The 14093-nt window shown below is 28.4% G+C and overlaps 1 protein-coding gene and 1 long non-coding RNA gene across 4 annotated transcripts in view; one reads left to right on the top strand and one right to left on the bottom strand.

Moving 5' to 3' along the window:
• The window catches only part of Pkn (serine/threonine-protein kinase N), a 28928-nt gene extending 21195 nt beyond the window's left edge, over positions 1-7733 (top strand). Inside the window, exons 10-19 of one of the 2 annotated variants that reach the window (XM_089224698.1) lie at positions 895-1117; positions 1206-1468; positions 1571-1741; positions 4578-4781; positions 4869-5048; positions 5142-5293; positions 5359-5578; positions 5645-5752; positions 5823-5963; positions 6683-7733. In XM_089224698.1, coding sequence (XP_089080824.1) covers positions 895-1117; positions 1206-1468; positions 1571-1741; positions 4578-4781; positions 4869-5048; positions 5142-5293; positions 5359-5578; positions 5645-5752; positions 5823-5963; positions 6683-6826 — 1806 coding nt within the window. In that variant the 3' untranslated portion in view covers positions 6827-7733. The remainder of the gene's footprint in view (positions 1-894; positions 1118-1205; positions 1469-1570; positions 1742-4577; positions 4782-4868; positions 5049-5141; positions 5294-5358; positions 5579-5644; positions 5753-5822; positions 5964-6682) is intronic. The other variant, XM_089224699.1, reaches the window with a different exon arrangement.
• Positions 7734-8679: 946 nt separating this feature from the next.
• Positions 8680-13703, bottom strand: LOC149057835 (uncharacterized). 2 transcript variants are annotated; one of them, XR_016191203.1, is made up of 2 exons: positions 13544-13703; positions 8680-9451 (listed from the first exon to the last, which is right to left on the bottom strand). It is a non-coding gene; the product is annotated as an uncharacterized LOC149057835 (long non-coding RNA). The 2 variants fall into 2 exon arrangements; XR_016191204.1 differs by lacking the exon at positions 13544-13703 and adding an exon at positions 10359-10492.
• Between the last annotated feature and the right edge of the window lie 390 nt (positions 13704-14093).

Raw genomic sequence — 14093 nt, 5'->3', positions numbered from 1 at the left:
AGACAGAGACAACATGCGGGTATCACGTCTTATTAAAGTGGATTCAATTCCAGTTTCAATTTCAATCGGAGCTACTGCTCCTCATCAAGTCAAAGTCAGTTAGATTAAATTTAAAACGATTCAATTTGTTTGTCATTACTTAATTGCATATTTTTGCGATTGGTAGTCGCCGTGTTAGGCACTGCGATGAATTTATCGTTATTACATTATTAACTTTCTTTTTTGATGATGACAATGACTGTAAATCGTATGATGATTAAACAAGTTTCTACTGTATTAGATTATGGTCTGAAGATTTGCCAATTCTCAATCTGAATTATAATAATCTTTAGTTTGATTTAATGTTCGAACAAATTATTTTTTATATCTTACAAACTATCAAGATAAATCTGTAAAAAAAATCAGTTATTTACCAGCTGAGTAGTTGTTTACACCTAATTCTTAGGTATTACCTGTATACTTTTATTATAACATAAATATTCTATGGAGGTCTTTTAGTGAATATGAATTAACTAAAGTATTACATTTTTTAAACCATACTTCAATTTTGATTACTAAAACATGGATTGAAAAAAAAATTGCCAGATAAGAGTTTATTATTTACAACTTGTTCCATAAAAAATGAAGCTAACTAAAACATTTATCAAAATTGATTTTTTTTTAATATAATCTATTTGTAATGATTTATAGAAAAAAAAAATATGTTGTCTATTCTTTTTTTTGTATATGTTAACTTGGAAAAGTTGGAACCGCTAAACGCTAATGTATTTAGTTATGTTATGTGTTAGACAGAAACAACACATATGGGTTAACGTCTTATTATTGTAGTTTCAAGTTATATTAATAGTTGTTCTGAATTCTAAAACTATGTTTTATAATGTATTTATATTTTAGATTAAATTTTTAAATCCTATGATATCACGTCAACCTCGTTTACGAAGACAACGTAAAATATTTAAGCAGCAAGCTAAAAACTTCCCTAGAGCTAATCAAATGAACATCAATATAGCTGCTTGGAGTCGACTTCTTAAAAGATCATCACCTTCAATTCAAAACTCACCATTAGTTCCTGCACAGCAACACTCAAGATCACATTCACATTCTGACAGCTCTACAGGTTTATACATAATTAATTATTTTTGTATACCTAAGTAACTAATTTAATAGTGATAATTAAATCTAACTTAATTTGATGTAATCTTTAGATGGCGGTGATACAAGACTCGAAGAAAAATGTACACCTGGTGAAACACCTGAACCAATTAACACTTGTGGATTGGCTGGTGCACGTCCATTAGGTTTAGGGGTTGCAGTTCTACCACCATTGCCACCCACTATCACTGAACAGCGAAATATATCTACGGGATCTCCCACATTCCTACCTTCAACAGTTATAGCTGCAAATAAGAGAATACCAGCTGTACCAACCGTGCCACCTCCAAGGCCACCTCGACAATTAGATCAAGAGGTGAGTATTTCATTCTTGTTTAAAATGCAATTTTAAAAATATTAGCTATAAAGCTTTTTGAACATCAATGCACCAGGGGGGTAACTTGTATGATATGTATAGCTGCAGAATGCGTTGAAGGAATTTGACTTTTTACATGACGACGAGCAACAGACATTACCACCAGTTCATAGGAGACATGTTATGACAATGTCTGTGAGCATAGAAAGTGTTGGAAGTTCAACTTTGGGAACACCGCAGCCGTCTCCTCTTGTAGAGTTTCCCCAGGACGAGGTACATACTCTTCCTACACCACTGTGCTAGGCTTATCTAACACGCGTGTGCCTAACCGGTATATCATCTATTTCTAACTGATATTGTGCACGAATGATTTTGTAGTAGACTTACTATTAGATAATATATAAAATGAATAAAACTACTAACATTTCTATTTAAACAACAACATATATTTTTAAAATTTGTTTTCATTCGGCTAAACATTAGTTTAAAGATAACTTAGGTGTGCTATAAGTATAAATATATAATTTTTAAAGATAGAATGATCTTTTAAATTATAGCTTATTAATTGCTTTAATTTTAATGTTAACAGTAGAAGATTGAGTTTTACATTAATATTTATGATTAAATAATTGGTGTAATATGTTTAATTAGTTGAAGATACAAATAAATTCAAAACAATGAAAATATTAGTTAGATAACAAGTTACAAGTAATTATTAATTTTCCTAAAAAAAATATATTGTTTGGAAAATGAACATTGACTCCATTATAACTTGGTTTACAGTACTCTGAACTATTTATTAACTCATAAATTTTTATCATAATATTTAAATTTCACTATAGTTTTTTGTTGAGAGTTAACTTTGAGTTTATTTTTCTTAATTATTTTGCTTTAAATATTTAGTGTAGTCAATAAAAGAGCTTTTAAAATTTGTATTTTCATTAAACTAATTTAGGCAGTAAATATTAATAATAATTCGATATTAGATTTATATATAATATATTAATATTTTTTAAGCTAAATACCTTGTATTGCTTATTTATTTTTAATTTAATGGTTAAGCCCTATATAACACTTAATAAGTAATAATTATCTAAGTATGTAGTTTAAACAGTATTTCACATATTTTAACATTTTGTATTGTAAAATATGAATATCTAAGAATATTACTATACGTTAAAGAAGGATTTAATTTCTTTTCTGTTTTATGCTGAAAAAATAGGATCTCTATTAACTCCCTATAGAATATAAAGTAAAACATGTTTGTATACATCATACTCTTTAGTTTTATTTGTGTCCTAACCTAGTCTTAGCTAATTTGTTCACATATAGAGAAAAACAAAATAACTTGTACCTTGTTGCACGCGGGCAATGCACTGTGTGCGTTAAAGCAGAGTCAGGTTAGAAATCATACGCACTTGACCGTACAAGCTAGGCCATCACATAAAACTACTATTTTATGAAATGGACAATAATTATCATTTATATAATGTAAAAAGTGTATTATTCACAATATATAATATACTTTTTATTAAGTGAATGCAATTTATACATTTTTATTTTTAAACATATAAAAATAGTCTAGTTATTTTTAGATGTTTACTAGCAATCAATCATTTCACCTTTGTGTACATTGTAACATAAAAAATTTGAATTATCGAGATTTTTTTTTATTATAATTTGATATTGTTATTATATCTACATTTATGATTTTATTTTTAATTAAGGAAATTAAATAGTAATAAATAATAATAAATATTTATTACTATGCGGTTTTAACTAACTAACATAAAGCTCGAGTTCTGAAATGCTAAACAAAATATTATTATTAATTACCACATTGGCGCAACTAGGATTCAGGATTTTTAGCACTCTTTGTTTTTCCCGGTCTAACTATGTATATTTTAACGAAATATGATCAATATTATGTTTTATTTATGGAAAAAAATTAATGCTTTTGATCATAAAATTAATTTGTTATAATTGTTATAAATAATTCCATATTTCTGTAGTTGCTATAGTTGATAGTTGACTAGCATTATAATACACATTATGGATTGCTTACAAGCTATTTCTAGCCAATGGATCATATCCAAAAGCACAATAGATACCACTGTAAAGATATGCATTAGGATGGACTGCTATTATTACAAATAGACCCAATGAGTTTAATATTTTTAAAAATGTTAGATACTAAATAGTAAATAGGTATACATTGTTTTTACCACTTATATGAAATGTATTGAAATTTGAATAAATTATTAAGTTTTCATGTATAGAATATTATAGGTTTATAACTTGTATGCTTTGTAAGGCAAAATTACAATTTAGCAGCACCCCTTGTATTAGATGTTTAGTTGCGCCTATGTATTAGCATTTTTAATTCAAATGCTTCAAATTTTGATTTTGCCGAATAATTAATTTGATTAATGTAATGTACTTATTTGATGTTTGATGTTATTATTGAGTGGTCGTCTCAATCTTAAATTACCAATATGCCTTATATTTATTACATAATACTTCAAAGGGTTTGTAAAGGAAAAATTATTTTTAGCCCCCTTTTTTATTTATTTTTCTAAATCCGAAATGAAGACAAAGTGCGTTTTTCTATTGATGATAATTATAATATAACTGTATTTAATTCAGTGAAACCTCGGCATCTCAAAGTTCCAGTGTGTCGATTTTTTTTCTTTTGGTTTCTTAAGATTTTGAGATACCGAGGTTCCATTGTACCAAGTATTATATAAATGTGTATATTGATTTTTTCTCAAGTATTTATTTATTTATTAAAACAAAAAAAATCATAGTTTTTGAAGAAATAAATGTTAATTATTTAGGCTGTGCTGAAAGGGTTTGCACGCCACATATTTGAGACCACTGTGTAACTGTAATTTAACACTATAATTGGCCATTTTTAACATGTATTTTTTTTAACCAGGCATTATCTTATCCTTGTATTGTATAATTCAAATATTTTACATTTAAATATGTAATAAATAAAATCAAACTCTTATTCAAGTATGATAATGCTTGGTTTAAACAACTACCCTACAATGTATGAGATGTATTGATCAATTAATTAATTGGTATATTTTTTTGATTTTTGTAGTCACCACTATTTAGTCATCCTGTTTCTCGTGTACTCGATTACCGGGAAAATGAACCAAAAGCATATCATTTTACAACATCTAATAACGTGCAACCAGCAGAATCTAATAAAACCACATTATCATCTAGTGCTTTCAAATTTTCTCAAATGTCAATGGATGACTTTAGACTGCTGAGTGTATTGGGTAGAGGTCACTTTGGAAAGGTAAATTTTACTTATGCATATGTATAAGTAATAACAATTAATATTATTATTTATATTTAATTATTGATCTTATTTCCCAATCTTCAGGTAATTTTGTGTCAACATAAAAATTCTAGTGAATATTTTGCTATAAAAGCACTGAAAAAAGGTGATATAATTGCCCGTGATGAAGTTGAATCATTGTTGTCCGAAAAAAGAATATTTGAAGTTGCAAATGATATTCGACATCCATTCCTTGTTAATTTATTTGCTTGCTTCCAAACTGATGTAAGGCTAACACAACATTATTTTATTTTGTATAATGTTATAATTTTTAAAAACCTTATTTTAATTATTATATTTCTAATATATTTTTCACAGGCTCATGTTTGCTTTGTAATGGAGTATGCTGCTGGTGGTGATTTAATGATGCATATACACGCTGATGTGTTTACAGAACCGAGGGCAGTGTTTTATGCTGCTTGTGTCGTTTTAGGATTACAGTATTTACATGAGAACAGTATAATTTATCGGTTAGTGTATTAAAATGTTCATTGTTTTTAACACGCTAATAATATGATATATTTTCATATTTTAGCGATTTGAAATTAGATAACTTATTATTGGATACTGATGGGTATGTGAAAATTGCCGATTTTGGATTGTGCAAAGAAGGTATGGGATATGGTGATCGAACTGGTACATTTTGCGGAACACCCGAGTTTTTAGCACCAGAAGTTCTCACTGAAACGTCATATACACGTAGTGTTGATTGGTGGGGCCTTGGAGTCCTCATATTTGAAATGCTTGTTGGAGAGGTAAATATGCTAGTGTAATACCAATAATATTATCCATACAATTAATTATGTTTCTATCACCTATAGTCACCATTCCCAGGTGATGACGAAGAAGAAGTATTTGATTCTATTGTGAATGATGAAGTTCGGTATCCCAGGTTCTTGTCATTGGAAGCAATTGCGATTATGCGAAGAGTATGTTATTTTACTTGCATTCAACTTATGAGAATTAACAAAATTATATAATTATATATTTTTTATCTAGCTTTTACGCAAAAATCCGGAACGAAGATTAGGATCAAGTGAAAGAGATGCAGAAGATGTGAAAAAACAGGCATTTTTCAGACAAGTTGTTTGGGATGATTTGTTACAAAGAAAAGTTAAACCACCATTTGTACCTACAGTTGTAAGTACTTATATTTTATTGTTCAACTTAATAGTTATATCTAGGGCTAACCATTGATTGGCGTTTCACCTGGGCCAACACGTAAGGGAAAAAACTTGCATTAAATGCCCTTGTCCAGTTGATGAAAATATTTTTATCAAAAAAAACATATTAAATTAAATATAAAACTGCTCATTTACAAATCTTTAATTAAGCCCATGTGGACATATACAACTAATGTGGTCTACAACTTTGGGGCAATGTTAAAAAATCCAATTTTAACAAAATACAAACCGTTCAAAACAAAATATTGTACTCCATCACCAATGCCCCATTTTATATTTCTAATTTTACCCTTTATTCTGACTTAAAAATCAAAACCATTCATAAAGAAGCTAAAACGTTCTATAAACGTTTTTCAACAAACTGCATTCTCATCTTAACCGTCTTATATTTGGCCTAGCCACTCATACGATTCCTGTAAATCCCTTACGGCATCTCAAAATAAATTGGTGCAGAAATCTTAATGAATAATGAAAAAATAAATATATATATCAAATTATATTTAAGCAAAAGGAAGTGTGATCACTGGATTGTTTCTCCCCTCACATTATTCATGTTTTTTTAAATTGTTGCACATATTCTTGTTATGCCTTTGTATATAGATTGTATATTCTCTAATGAAAATTAAAAAGAAAACTTTATAGTTTTTTGCATGACTAACTATTTTATTTTTCTAGAATTCTGTTGAAGATGTAAGTAACTTCGATGAAGAATTTACTTCTGAAAAACCACAACTAACTCCACCCAAAGATCCAAGACTGTTAAATGATGATGAACAACAGTTATTTAAAGATTTTACATATACAGCTGACTGGTTTTAACAGGGTTACATAAAAAAAAACTTTTTTTCATTTTTAATTGATATTTGTATTATAATCGATCAAATTATAATAGCTAAAGCTAGCTAATCATATAGTTTAGATGCGATTTAAGTTATTATTATTTATTATGTATTTGTTCGTTTATTTTTTTTTTGCGGACATTTTTCCAAAATGATTGTGATTTATATTTTAAGTTGGAAAACTTGACACAACAATGCTGCTCAGATTAAATTTCTTTCACAAATAGTTACCACACAAATCTTTTAAATAGAAAAGTCTAACCATTCATAGAAAAAATTCTCTCAATATTGAATAAAAAAAACAATTTGATGACTAATTTTTAACTACCACTATTTAGAATGTAAGGTATTTAGATATGTTGTAAAATTTTAAAACTGTTTTTTTATAAATTTAGTGTTAAAGTTTATATACAAATAACTTTATAATTTTGTGCAAAACATGCATTCAATTTATGTATAAAATATAGAGAAAAAAAGTAATTTTTATATTATATTTAACACGTTTTGATGGAAATGTGAAATAATTATTATTGGCATGTTTTAAATAGCAAACTATAAAAACTCTTTTTATTAGCTAACTGCTACATTGGTAGATATTATTGTTTACTATGCCACACATTTGTCTTATGTTAAAAATTATTGTTTTATTTAGCTCAATTATTATTGACAATAATATGCTCACTTAGTATCTTATGATTAGTATATTATTTTTGTTGTTCTAAAAGTTGATTTAAAATTGTTAAGGCTTTAAATATTTCAATATTATATTTTAATAATAAAACTTACTATTATGTAATGGACAAAATATAATCATAATTATTTATTGATTATGTATTATATTATATTGAATATCATTTTTTATAATAATAAGTTTTTGTTTGCATTCATTCTTTTAACTCTTCTATGTTCATATCTTGTGATATGGACCATCGGACAATATTACATGAATATCATAGGTAAAAACCTTAGCAGCCATGGAATCGAGTGCATGGTTATGTTCACTCATAAGGGCCTACATTATTTATCTTATTAAATACAAATAAGGATAACTTTGTTAATAATTAGTGGTACATTTCCTACTTAAAAGTAAGGGGTGGTCATAAATTCCCTCAATCGTAATTACCATTGAAAATACAAATCAAGATTTTTCAAGTAGTTAGGTTTTAACATATAAAAATTATATGAAAATTTTTTTTTTAAGTAAGTATTTTTAGTTTATTATTTGGATGAATTAGATATTTCAACGAAAAATAATGATTTTAGTTATTTTTTTGTAACTTAAAAATATTATTCGTGGATTCTTGAATTATGTTTTTTACACACACTGGGAGTAAAGGTGATTTTTCTAAGTGATGTCCTTCACAGATCTTAAACCAGGAATTGGTTAAAACCTTTTGCCTTTAATTTGGCCTCAGTAGTTATTAATGTCTGCAGGTACATGCCAAGTAGACATGTAGATAACCGTGTAAGGATTATAAATGCTTACTATAACGTTCATTATTGTGTTTAAAGAATAAAGACAAAAAAATATGATATTTTGGACACCAATACCTCGACACACCGATCCGGAGACCTTTGAATCGTTTTTCGTGTGAATTATTGTCCATTGATTTCAACTTTGAGACTTAGACACACCCGATTCTACAACGCAATGATCTACACCCAATAGTTTTGATAGATACATTCGAAACCAACTAGGTACCATTTTTGTTACCTAGGAACCTATATTATAACCAATACTGTAGTAGGGCGAATAATCCCTACGTTTTTTATTATTGTAATTATAAAATTAAGATGTCATGGATACCTTCAAAACTAATGAATAAAAACAAATTACGACAGCCAATCATTATTTAAATGTAGGTATTATATAAATTTTTTTTTCGTGCGACTGGCCGACTTGTAATAAGTATATAATATAAAGGTTCAACTGTAACATTCGTATGAAAATACGATATAATTCTTCTAGCCAGCGCGTGTAATATAATCATATTTTTATACAATAATATCATAATTTTATGTTTAATTCGTTGCGTTCGTGTGGGTAGATATGTATGATAATCTTTAGTCCTGCAGTGTACCGGCGGCAGCAGCAGGCATGACATGGATCACCATAGTTTCCTGGCTGCGGTTGATAGACTAAGGCGTCAACGTAAAATGCTCGAGGCAGTTGTTCTTGCACTCGACGAACGCCTCTCCGCATCCAACTTCAGTCGGCGGCAGACTGGTAAAGGTCTTGGCGTAATGTATGCCGTTGGCAATGCCGTTGGACACGTAGCACACTAACGCCAAAGATCCGCAACCGCTGTAACATACGGCTGCGATGAAGATATTGGCATGGGTGACCGGTGACATCATCAGCAGCGCGACGAACAGGGACGGCCACACTACGTTGCTCCGCGACTGCATTATATCGCCGGTATTATTAAAATTGACAAAATACCGGAACTGGGTAGGTTAGGTTAGGTATCTATATCGATGTCGTATTCGCGAATATAATATCTATTTATCAGTATAATATTGTTCTGGCGATATTATTGCACGCGATGGACGTCCAGTACAAAACACCGCAGAGCGCCGTAGTCTTATTATTGTATGCTGTGACCTGAAAATCGGATAACAAAACAAAACGACATTATTGTTAAATATGTACACTCACTATATTAAAATATATCATTATGTTATTGTGAAAGGCGGTGGAAAACTCTCCCGATGGTAAACTCTCCAGGGTCAAAATTATGTTTACCTAAAGTAAACTCTCCCGGGTTAACTTTATATGGTTTGCCTGTAGGAAGTATGTAAACTCTCCCGAGTTGTTTTGAATGTTACAACATGTTTTTAGAAAAAAAAATAGATTCCCTAACTTTTTTTAAATCTGTATGTTCTTGTATTATCAAATTTTAACATTTATACGTATATTTTGTATTTGTAACTTATATCATTATTATTATTATTGACTATTTTTAAAAGAAACTTAAATGTATATTAGATTTTTTATTTTTTATTCTATTTTGACTATAATATTATAGCTCATAGCAGCTATAGACATTAATTTATATTGTTACTATAATATATGATTCACTATTTTTAAACGAAACTTAAATGTATATTAAAATTTATTTTATGATTTTTACTAGACCGGAAGAGTTTACATGTTTCCATCAGGTAATACAGGAATAGATCCGGGAGAGCTTACACGTTTCCGTCAGGTAGTATAGGTACTGGAGTAGACCCGGGAGAGTTTACAATCGCCCATTGTGAACCTATACCTCCCCGCAGAAACAAGAAAAAAAAACTTAACCTTGAACTTTTCTTGTTTTACGTGCAAATATGCGTATTGCCACAGCCTGTTAAAAATCGTATTATTAAAGGTCTTTGCATTGTTATACAACTGTTGCTGTGAACACAATATGTTGGGCGTATAAAAGATAAAGCCGATAAAGATATTATAAATGAACCCGTGGGTATACTATCGTTTGATTTGGAAAATATAGTTTAAGTGTTTTAAATACCCATCCGTGACTTTATACTTTGGTGTACACCGCAAAGGTCTATTTGACGAGTCGTTAAAATGCGATGAGATTGTTTCCAATAGCAAAATTGTGGCCAACGTCTTCTTTTTCTATCTCCCTCAAATTTCGTGAACTTATAAAGGACAGATGAATATTTTGATACTATATCATCTAAAATACTATAAAGTGTAAGAAAAATTGATAAATATAAATGTGTTATAATAATGGCTCTAAAAAACGTATACACTAGACAGTGGTGGTCTTTGACAAATTCCAGGGGGGGGGGCGAAATATTATTCACATTAAATACAATAAGTACCTACTCAAAAATGTATGTCATGTAATAATTTTATATTTTATATTTAACAAGGGGGAGGGCGATCCACCCATCCCCCCCCCCCCCCGTAGGACCGCCACCGACACTAAATATACTATCTGTATTAGGTACCTATCCAACTTTACTATTCGGGTTAAATTAATCTATCTTTCTATCGTTTTCCATTTCGCTTCATTTTAAAATATAACATAATTAATTAATAATTTATTTTATTATTTTAAACTTCTGACAGTATTTTTGGTGAAAAAGAAGAGATTTAGACAGATCTGACAGATTCAATAAAAGCTGAAAAATTTAAAAACCGACGTAAATCTTATATTGTTAAAATTGGTGCAATCGTATTTACCTTCAAAACTATATCCATAATAATAATGAAAGCAAATCATAAAAGTAATTATTATTGTAGGTAATAAAATTGTGTTCATATGCATTTGATTTTAATGTTTTTTTATTTTAAACATTTATTTTTATGAAGTTTGTTATATGTGCTATATTTCTACTAATTATAAAATAATAACATAATCATATTAATCAGCAAGAACCATCAATTTATTTAAACAAAAAAAGTTCAATTTCCGTTAAGGAATATTTTGATATAACTTTCATTGAAAATGGTCCTGTAATTTTTATCTCATAGAAGTCGAATAAAGAAAAATTTGTTTGATAATTTCTATACATTTAGTATTATAGTAAAAATTACTGCTATTACCTCCTCAGTCCTCACCAATTATTTATAAGTATGAAAATTGTTATGAAATGATTATTATTTCACATTCTATTATAATCATTGTTATTGTAATTTTCTGATATGACACTGAGTTGTTGAGATTAATGACTAGGTGGTTATATGAACTTATATTATAATTTACGATTAATATAATGTCAATGATAGTGTGAGGGTCCGTAGACTTAATTTAATCAATATAATTCATTTTAATGAGAAGTATTAATTATTCTTGTACACTTCTATTATAATAATATAATGTACAGCTATATCAAGTTGTATTTTTATAGTTTTATGGTTACACAATAAAATAGAAGTGTATTCATAATTTATTGAATGTATTCAATATATTATGATATCACTTACTAGTTATTAGTAATTTAGTAAGTAATCATATATTGATATCATGACTTGTTTTAACGAGATATAACAACAAATTAAAATCATAGATATTGAGACATGGCATAATAGTCGCATGAATTACACAATATTAATTATTCGCGGACGTGTGAATAGAAATATTATATGATCTACAAATAACATTGCAATAATTTGTTTGATATATAATTTATATTTGAGCCAAATAGTTCAATAAGTGAAATTTTAACAAACTCGCGAATAATATGATTATTTGAAATTATTATGATCGACAGCAACTTTAAATTGTGCAAAACCATTGAAAAGCCTTTATCTTTATTAAAACGATTCGAATCAAATTACATTTTTGCCCATGACAATGCCACTTCATTTCCACAACTAAAGACATGATCCAATATTGTTTTGACATACAACTACTTAAATACTCAACTAGAAGTTAAAAAAAAAAAAAAAATATGGGTGAAACGCAAATTATGACTTGTCGTTTATTTATACATTGATACATTATGTAATATACAGGGACGGTTCGAGGTGGGGGGGGGGCAATCGGGGCAGTTTCCCCGGGCCCCGCGATTTTAAAATTATAATTAAGGCCCCGCAGTTCTTAAATTATATTTTATACTGTTCAGAGATTAGTTAGTTTGGATAATATGTGATGTGACTGTTTTTTATTTTGCTCGGGGCCACGCAAATCCTAGCGCCGTCCCTGGTAATATATAGATACCTAGTACATAATACTGTTAGAAATAATAAAACAAAATTGTATAGGTACCTACTTTGTCGTCTATTTTAATAGTTTTGTAAGTTATCCATTAGCATAATATAAAATAGTGACTAGTTATCTTATATAATTTACAGTTAGTTGCTATGTATCTATTGTCAAATTATATAGATAATTTATCCAAGATAAATATATAGGTATATCATATATTCGTATACGGTATCATCCCGAGTCATCTATAGTGCTTACTATAAACTATTTCTAAAAATGGACTATCAGTTCTTAAGAAACACAAAAACAACAGTTTAATTTTTTTCTCCAAATAATAATGCACCTAAATCAACATATTCTTGAATGTAGTACCTAATCATTTTTAAAAAACATAATCTTTTTTTGTTTTCTTAGAATTGCCAATGGCCACATTAAATAAAATAGTTTGGTATTTTTTTTAAATTTTTTTTTTTATTAATGATACCCTCGGCAACATGGGCCATTGGGTTTAAAGTGAGAAATATATAAAAAGAGAAAAAAAATTACATGAATTGTATCTATATCTAAATTAATCTAAATTTTGGTTAGAAGATTGGCGGCTGAGTTAGGTATTAAAAGGTTCTCAGAGGTCTAAAGCTGAAGACCCTTATGCAAATCCACAGTCTGACAGATTTTCACAAAATTTCGTCCATAGATTCAGCAAGGTTCGCAGTGCTATATTACATAAGCTACTTTATGTTACATAGCTTATAAAAAACTATGGTACTTTTTATTTAGGTATATAATATTGTTGTCATTGTTCAAAACAATCCAAATAACTGTGTTAAAAATCTGAGTATTTAACATGTAATGGAGTTTAAGATACGATAAATCTATGAAAATTTAATTTGATTCGGGCGAAATCTGGTAAGATCAACAAGTTTTAAAATATAAACTTAAAACTAAAAATTGTTTTACAAAATAAATATATGTTTCAAATAGACCGAAAAATATGAATGATACATTTTTTTTAAAAGAAATCAATTATTACTCACTTTTCCTTGATAGAATTAGTTTTGGTTTTATATCCAGAGGTCAGCATTGAATGGTATGGTAGGTGTAGGATATTTTCATAAGCAATGTTACATTGTTACAATATGTAATAATTAAAATAATAATACGATAAAATAAAGTCACTGATTTATAAGGAGGGGATTGACACAAAAAATAAAATTATACTTTATCTTTTAATTATGATGTCCATTGTCCATGTCTTAATAACAAATGATTAATAATTTATTATTTAAAACTATAATTGATATTAATTCGTTATAATTTATAATGCTAGTGGTAGAGGACATCAGTATAAAAAATGTGTTATTTGATGTCATATTTGTCATTTATAATAAAACTTAATAAAAAAAAAAAAATGGCTGGTAAGTGGATGTCGCTCTGATTTACAGCTGGCCACTAGAGGGTTAGTATATAATGGATGGTATTCAATTTGAATTCAATGATATAATATTATTGTATACGAAAAACGATTTTTAGCGGAGACGGTTTGTTAGTCTAGGATATTTATACTATGTTTATTATATTATGTTA

The sequence above is a fragment of the Diuraphis noxia genome, unplaced genomic scaffold (genome assembly GCF_037042655.1).
Source record: "Diuraphis noxia isolate RWA-SAM2 unplaced genomic scaffold, SU_Dnox_SAM2 contig0003, whole genome shotgun sequence".
Taxonomy (NCBI): Eukaryota; Metazoa; Arthropoda; class Insecta; order Hemiptera; family Aphididae; genus Diuraphis; species Diuraphis noxia.
This window is presented reverse-complemented; position numbering and strand designations above follow the sequence as displayed.